General features: G+C 38.3%; 1 protein-coding gene across 1 annotated transcript; it reads right to left on the reverse strand.

Annotated features, from left to right (window-relative positions):
* Nucleotides 1–6938: 6938 nt before the first annotated feature.
* Nucleotides 6939–7889, reverse strand: LOC101096031 (putative olfactory receptor 2W6). Its single transcript, XM_003980609.2, has one exon. It carries the CDS (start codon nucleotides 7887–7889, stop codon nucleotides 6939–6941), a length of 951 nt encoding a protein of 316 aa, XP_003980658.2.
* Nucleotides 7890–8255: the final 366 nt, after the last annotated feature.

Genomic DNA, 8255 nt, shown 5'->3' on the forward strand with positions numbered 1-8255 from the left:
CCTCCCACAACCACTCTTGCAACCCTCAGTTTGTTCTCCATATTTATGAGTCTCTTATGTTTTGTCCCCTTTCCTGGTTTTATATTATTTTTGTTTCCCTTCCCTTATGTTCATCTGTTTTGTCTCTTAAAGTCCTCATATGAGTGAAGTCATATGATTTTTGTCTTTCTCTGACTAATTTCACTTAGCATAATACCCTCCAGTTTCATCCACGTAGTTGCAAATGGAAAGATTTCATTCTCTTTGATTGCCGAGTAATACTCCATTGTATATATATACCACATCTTCTTTATCCATTCACCCATCGATGGACTTGTGGGCTCTTTCCATACTTTGGCTATTGATGATAGTGCTGCTGTAAACATGGGGTTGCATGTGTCCCTTTGAAACAGCACACCTGTATCCCTGGGATAAATGCGTACTAGTGCAATTTCTGGGTCATAGGGTAGTTCTATTTTTTAATTTTTTGAGGAACCCCTGTACTGTTTTCCAGAGTGGATGCATCAGCTTGCATTCCCACCAGCAGTGCAAAAGAGATCCTCTTTCTCCGCATCCTTGCTAACATCTATTGTTGCCTGAATTGTTGATCTTAACCATTCTGACAGGTATAAGATGGTATCTCATTGTGGTTTTGGTTTGTATGTCCCTGATGATGAGTGATGTTGAGCATTTTTTCATGTTTCAGTTGGCCATCTGGATGTCTTCTTTGGAGAAGTGTCTATTCATGTCTTTTGCCCATTTCTTCAGTGGATTGTTTTTTGGGTGTTGAGTTTGATAAGTTCTTGATAGATTTTGGATATTAACCCTTTATCTGATATGTCATTTGCAAATATCTTCTCCCATTGTGTCAGTTGTCTTTTAGTTTTGCTGATTGTTTCCTTCACTGTGCAGAAGCTTTTTATTTTGATGAGGTCCCAGTAGTTCATTTTTGCTTTTGTTTCCCTTGCCTCTGGAGACGTGTTAAGTAAGAAGTTACTGCAGCCAAGATCACAGAGGTTTTTGCCTGCTTTCTCCTCGAGGATTTTGATTGCTTCCTGTCTTATATTTAAGTCTTTCAGATGGATGTTGTTTTCCTATCCATTGTGTTACTCTATGTCTTTTGATTGGAGCATTTAGTGAACTGATGTTTAGAGTGAGTACTGAAAGATATGAATTTATTGCCATTATGCTGCTTATAGGGTGGAAATTCTGATGGTTGTCTCTGGTCCTTTCTAGTCTTTGTTGTTTTGATATTTATTTATTTATTTATTTATTTATTTATTTAATCTTTTCTCCCCTCAGAGAGTCCTCTTTTAAATTTCTAGCAGGGCTGGTTCAGTGGTCACAAACTCCTTTAATTTTTGATTGTCTGGGAAATTTTTAATCTCTCCTTCTATTTTGAGTGACAGTCTTGTTGGATAAAGATTTCTTGGCTGCATATTTTTCTGAATCATCACACTGAATATATCCTGCCACTCCTTTCTGGCCTGCCAAGTTTCTGTGGATAGGTCTGCTGCAAACGTGATCTATCTTACCTTGTAGGTTAAGGACTTTTTTTTCCCTTGTTGCTTTCATGATTCTTTCCTTACCTGAGTATTTCCTAAAATTAACTATGATATGCCTTGTTGATGGTCATTTTTTGTTGAATATAATGGAAGTCCTCTGTGCTTCCTGAATTTTAAGTCTGTGTCTTTCCCCAGGCTAATAAAGTTTTCTGCTATTTGCTCACAGAACCCTTCTACCCCTTTTTCTCTCTCTTCCTCTTCTGGGACCCCTATGATTCTAATGTTGTTCCTTTTTAATGAGTCATTGATTTCTCTCATTCTTAAATCCTACTTTTTTGCCTTAGTCTTCCTCTTATTTTCTGCTTTATTATTCTCCATAAGTTTGTCCTCCATATTGCTGAGTCTCTGCTCTGCCTCATCCATCCTTGCTGCCATGGCATCCATTTAAGATTGCAGCTCAATTTTAACATTTTTTATTTCATCCTGACTAGCTTTTATTTCTTTTATCTCCACAGAAAGGAATTCTAATCTATTTTCTACCCCATCTAGTATTATTATTATTGTTATGATTCTAAATTCTGGTTCAGACATTTTTCTTGCATCTGTGTTGGTTAAGTCCCTGGGCATTTCTTCCTGCTCTTTCTTTTGGAATTAATCCTTTCATTTCATCATTTTGAAGGGACAAAAAGAATTAGTGATGTAAAAAAATAATTAAAATTAATTTTTTTAATTAAAAAATTAAAATTAAAAAATTAAAAAGGACACACACACACAAGAAAATCAAATAAATGATGCTATATCCTAAGTGTGTTTTGGTCTGGGTGTTGAAAGAGGTTGGTAGATTAAAGAAAAAAGGGTAAAGAAAGAAAAAAAAGGAAATCATTTGAAAATTTAAAAATATGAATACACTAAAATAGAAAGAAATGATGGAAGTACAATAGAATTTGAAAAAATTTACACAAAAATAAAAAATAAAGTAGAAAATAAAATTAAGGAAAAATATATTTAATAAAACTTGAAAATAAGAACAATTTTTTCTCTTTCTGTATTCAAGAAAAAGAAAAGAAATGAAAAAGAGGAAAAAAAAGAAAGAAAAAAATAAAAATTATATAGATGGACTAAAGAACAGACTGAAATACAATTGAAATTATTTCATTTTCCCCTAGAAGTCAAACTATGAAGCCCTGTATAGTCAGTAAATTAAGCAGGCAGAGAGACTTGTGTTTCTGAAGAGCGAGGTTGGCCCAGTTGGGCTTAGTTTAATGGCTTCATTCTCCACTAGATGGCTCTGCTTAGTTTACTGGGGTGGATTGTTGTGGCACTTGTAGGTGTGTATGCACACGCGCGAGAGCGGTGAAAATGGCATCACTCAGCTACCCAGTCTCTAGTATAGAAACTCTGTTCTCCCTGATCAGCAATCACCTTACCCGTCCTTTGTCTTCAGCTTCCATCCACTCCCCACTTTTACACTGTCTGTGACCAAGGCCCAGGCAGTACCTACCTCCTGAGTTTTATATCAGATGTGGGTGTTTTCCCTGACCTTTTTTTCTGAGGGACTGTGGCTTTGACCCATTCTGTCCATCTTTAGGAGGATCACACTGAGCAATGGCCAGGGGCTGGCCCTACCCAGGAACGTTCACGGGACTGTGCAGCTGCCAATGCCCATAGACTGGCCAGGTGCAAGCCCACCCCAGAAGTTCACACGATCATTAGCACAAGTGTTTCAGGGCTTATGGAAAATCACAACACACATCTGGCACCAGGCTTCAACCCCAATGACCTTGTTCCATCACCAGAGAATGTGGTTGTTCTCCCAGGTCCACTGGAGCCTTTTCCTGTGGGTGTCGCCACACAGCCTCTACTAGATGTCCTCCCTATAGAGGAACTACCTCTCCCCATGTGGCCTGAAGACCCCCCAGACTTCACTCTGCTCCTGGGAACTCACCCTTCTCACCAGAGCACTACCAGGTATCAAGATGTGGAGTTTCAGACTTTGTGCTCCCCCTGTTTATACAGTCTTAATGGAATTCAAATCTTCCCCTTTCTCCTTTCTCCCTTTTTAATTCAGTCCCTGCAGTTGTTCCTACCTGTTTTTTTTTTGGGGGGGGGGGGTGCTTGTCCCTTATTCTGCCCTTCCATCTCCATCTTTTCTCCACAAGCAAAAATAGTTCTCTGCCCTTTGCAGCTTCTCTCTGCCCCAGTTCACCTTCCACATCATTTACCTGCTGAGTTCTGTGGTTCAGGTTGTGCAGATTGTTGTGTTAATCCCCAAATAAGTTTTCTAGGTGTGCAGGATGGTTTAATGTTGATCTGGCTGTATTTTATGGACACGAGACACAAAAAAACTTCCATGCTGTTCTGCCATCTTGGCTCCTCCCCTTTTTTTCATAAAAATTTGAAAATGGTAACAATCTTATCCTAATGGAACTTTATCAATCATGTTTAATTAATACTGTAGGTATATAAAAATTGGGTGGATTCTCTAAACAGAAAGATGCTATAGGACTGTTTCCTGGACAAAAAAAAAGAAAAAAAGGTAAATTATAATTCTAAATTACTTATTTAAACATATACTAAAACCTGTTTTAACACTGTTGTTTATACAGGCCCACATTAAATGCATGTGACATTGTACCAGAAGCTACACAAAAACATGTGACATATACTCACAACTTGCAATACCTAGTACATACAAGTATAAATGTATCAAGACCACCAAGAGGCAAACCATGAAAATATAATTCAAAGATTTCATAAAGACAAAAATGAAGAAAGATTGCCACAAATTTTCTTTTATTCAGAGAAACCAGACAATAAAGTAGTATATGCATAAACTAACTTGCCCTCCTCAAGCTCTGCAATACTCACATGTTTTTCTAATTTCTATCAATCCAGTAAGGAAGTGTGGGCTAAAAATAAAAGCAAAGGAGAACCTGGGTGGCTCAGTCAGTTGAGGGTTCAACTTCGGACCAAGTTATGATCTCATGGTTTATGGGTTTGGGCCCCAAATCAGGCTTGCTACAGTCTGTGAAGAACTTGCTTTGGATCCTCTGTCCCTCTCTTTCTCTGCCCCACCCCTACACAAGCTCTTGCTCCCCCCCATCTCAAAAATAAACATTTAAAAAATTAATAAATAAATGCAAAGTTTCTCTTGTTTAAGGAAATGGTTGTTTGAACATAAGGAAAGAAATATGAAAACTGTGTATAGACCTAAAGAAGGTAGGGTCAAAAGTAAGTAAAACTTAGCAAAAGTTAATCTAGACATACCTATTTTTTATGAATTTTTGGAAAGTATTAGGTTTCTCCAGAGAAACGGAATCAATAGAATGCACAGATATAGAGAATAGATAAATGATAGATATAGATAAATAGATAGGTGATCAATAGATAATAGATATGTGGATAGAGAGAGGATAGATTGATATAGATAGATACATAGATACATAAATAGATACATATAGATGATAGGTAATAGGTAGATAGATGATAGATAGATACATAGATACATAGATGATAGATATAGATAATAGGTAGATGATAGATAATAGATAGATAATAGATAGATGATAGATAGATAGATAGATGATAGATAGATGAGAGATGACAGATACACAGATTTAGACAGGTAGAGAGATAGACAGGTAGACAGAGAGATTTTAAGGAATTGGCTCATGTGATTTTGTGGGCACATAAGTTCAAAATCTTCAGTACAGGCTGGAGACCCAAGGAAGAGTTCATGTTGCAGCCAAAGACCAACCACAGTCTGAAGACAGAATTCCATCTTCCTAAGGGGATCTCAGCTTATTTTATTGTAAGACTGATTGGAGAGCTCTCCACATAGAGAGAAGTCCATTACTCAAAGTCTACTGATTGAAGTGTTAATCTTATCTAAAAACTACCTTCACAGCAACAGCAGGACTGGTGTTTGACAAAATACCCAGATACTGTGGCCTAGTCAAGTTGATACATAGGGTTCACCATTACAGAGACTAATTAGTTCCTATGAATAGTTGAAATTTTATTAACTTCATTGATTTTTACAACTTAAATTTTCTCATTTTCACCTTTTACCTTAAGTCTGAGAAAAAATATATATATTGTAAGCTAAACTGTGCCTTGCCTTTAAATTTGAATCTTTCCTACTTCACTGATGGTGAAAATCCACGAGTTAATGAACTATAGTTCCATATTCATAATAATTAATATCATCATCATCATCATCATCATCATCATCATTATCATCATCATTTAACCTGGCAAGTGTTCTCATAGTAAGCAGCTGTGGCCTGGTTACTTTCTACACTGTTCCTGTCCACATGCTACCATGCCACTATTTCCTTCTATGAACTTCTGTTCATGAATTTAGAGGTTAAGAATTCTCTGTTAAGAATTTAGAAGTAACTCAAGAACAGACTCTTAACTATGCAGAACAAAGTGATGGTCACCAGAGAGGAGGTGGGTGGGGGGATAGGCTGAATGAGTGATGGAGATTAAAGAGAGGACTTGTGAGGAGCACCAGGTGTTGCATGGAAATGTTGAATCACCATATTGTACACCTGAAACTAATATTACACTGTATGTTAACTAACTGAAATGTAAATAAAAACTTTAAAAAAGAAAGTAAAAGAACTGTATCCCTAATTTTTTCCCAGTGCAAAAGTACTGCCTGCTTAGGAGCTTGTTTCAATAAAGACTTTATGTCAGTGACTTTCAAACTTTTGTAGCAATGGTTCACTGTAAGGAAAACCTTTGATACACATAAACACATAAACACTCACACAACTGATTTACCATACCTTGTTCAATCCTCTCTGAAATTTTCTATTCCATTTCATGCCATTCTCACTCACTTTTAAATGCTTGTTAAGTTGATTTAATAACCAGTAAGTAAGTGGCATATGACCTGAAATTTTAAAGAAACACTGTTTGTTAGAGAAGCAGTTATAAATTATTTGCACAGGGCAGGAAGAGGCAGACAACAGCCTGAAAAAGAAACATTACACTCTCTATTAGGGTCTAGAAAACTTAGCACAAAAGGGTATATGGAGTGGAACAAGTGTACCTCAAAATTAGTCACTCCCTCACACATACATACACACATTTTTCTACTTGGGGTCTCATTTTCCTTAGATCTGACTTAATAGTGACTTTACAATTTTCTGGAATCAGAGTCTCAAGTTTGCTGCAAAGAACTCATTATTTCCCTATAAAACCTCATTGATCCAAGTAACATTTTTCTCTTCATCAGAATATTATCTTTTGTGACTGAGTCTGTCACTTGGAAGGACATAGGGGTCCTGTCCATCTACTTGCAAGCAAAGACAGGAGTTATTTATTCTGGGATCCCTGAAAGAGAGAAGACCCTACTCCATTCTCACTCCAGCATCTTATATGACATTATGCATTGTTATCTCCCTGGAACAAAGCATTCTTTAGGGAAAACAAGCACCTACATCAGTGCCCTCTTGCATCTGACAGGCTGTGGTCTTTCCCAAGAACCTTCCACATGGCTCCCTTCACATCTTTGTTTCTCAGTGTGTAGAGGAAAGGATTCATAGTGGAGGTCACTAGACAGTAGAAGAGGGTTAGGAACTTGCCCTGGTCCTGGCTTGCCACATTCACAGGCTGCATGTACATGTAGATTATAGTGCTATAGAAGAGAGACACTACAATCATGTGGGAAGAGAAGGTGTTGAAGGCCTTGCACTTCCCAGCTGCAGACTGGATCCGCAGAACCATGGCTACAATATAGCCATAGGAAACCAGTATCATGGCGAGGGGCACCAGGACAATGGGGATGGCCAAGAAGAGAGCCAGGCCTTCAACACACCTAGTGTCCATGCAGGAAATGCGGATGATGGCTGGCATCTCACACACAAAGTGGTTGATGTGATGGTGACCACACCACTTCAAGGACATTGTCAGTGGGGACATGAGGATGGAATTGGCAATCCCAGTGAGCCAGGCACAGGCTGCCAGTCGCAGGCACAGCTGTGGGTGCATGATGGTCATGTAGTGAAGAGGCTTGCAAACAGCCACAAAGTGGTCATAGGCCATGACAGAAAGAAGAATGCATTCAATGCCACCCACAGACAGGAACGCAAAGAGTTGTATGACACAACCAATATAAGTGATGGTCTTTTGTGAGCCCCAGAGGTTGACCAGCACCTGAGGAATGCTGCTAGAGGTGTAACAGAGATCCAGGAGGGACAGGTTGCAGAGGAAGAAGTACATAGGTGTGTGCAGTCGAGGGTCCACCAGGGACAGGAAGATGATGGACGAGTTGCCCGTGATAGCCAGAAAGTAAAACACCATGTTAGTGAAAAACAAGACCATCCCCAGCTTTGGCTGGTCAGAGAACCCAAGCAGAATGAAGTTTCCAGAGCTCTCATTATTTCTTTCCATCACACTTGGCTTGATAAACCTGTTTAGGGAGGTTAACATTTGTGGTGTTACTCATACAGAAAATGATGCACCTCATTTTTGTCCCAAGAAAATAGGTTTTTTCCACCTATTTAACTGGTCCACTTGCCTGACCATTGCCTGGAATTATAGGGTAAGGAGCTAAAAATATTTGTCTGTAAAGTGATGGAAGTTGTATAGTGATGGAAGCGATATTTCCTCAATATCTTCTAATCTGGTTAAGTGAAATAAGTGGATAGATCCTTTTAAAAAACTTTTACTGATATAATGAGCAACAAAGTAATTTGGGGGAAAAAACAAATAATTTTCTCAGAATCCATTGACTTTGAGTGTATTTCTGCTAACTGA

This window comes from Felis catus, chromosome A1 (genome assembly GCF_018350175.1).
Source record: "Felis catus isolate Fca126 chromosome A1, F.catus_Fca126_mat1.0, whole genome shotgun sequence".
Classification (NCBI taxonomy): domain Eukaryota; kingdom Metazoa; phylum Chordata; class Mammalia; order Carnivora; family Felidae; genus Felis; species Felis catus.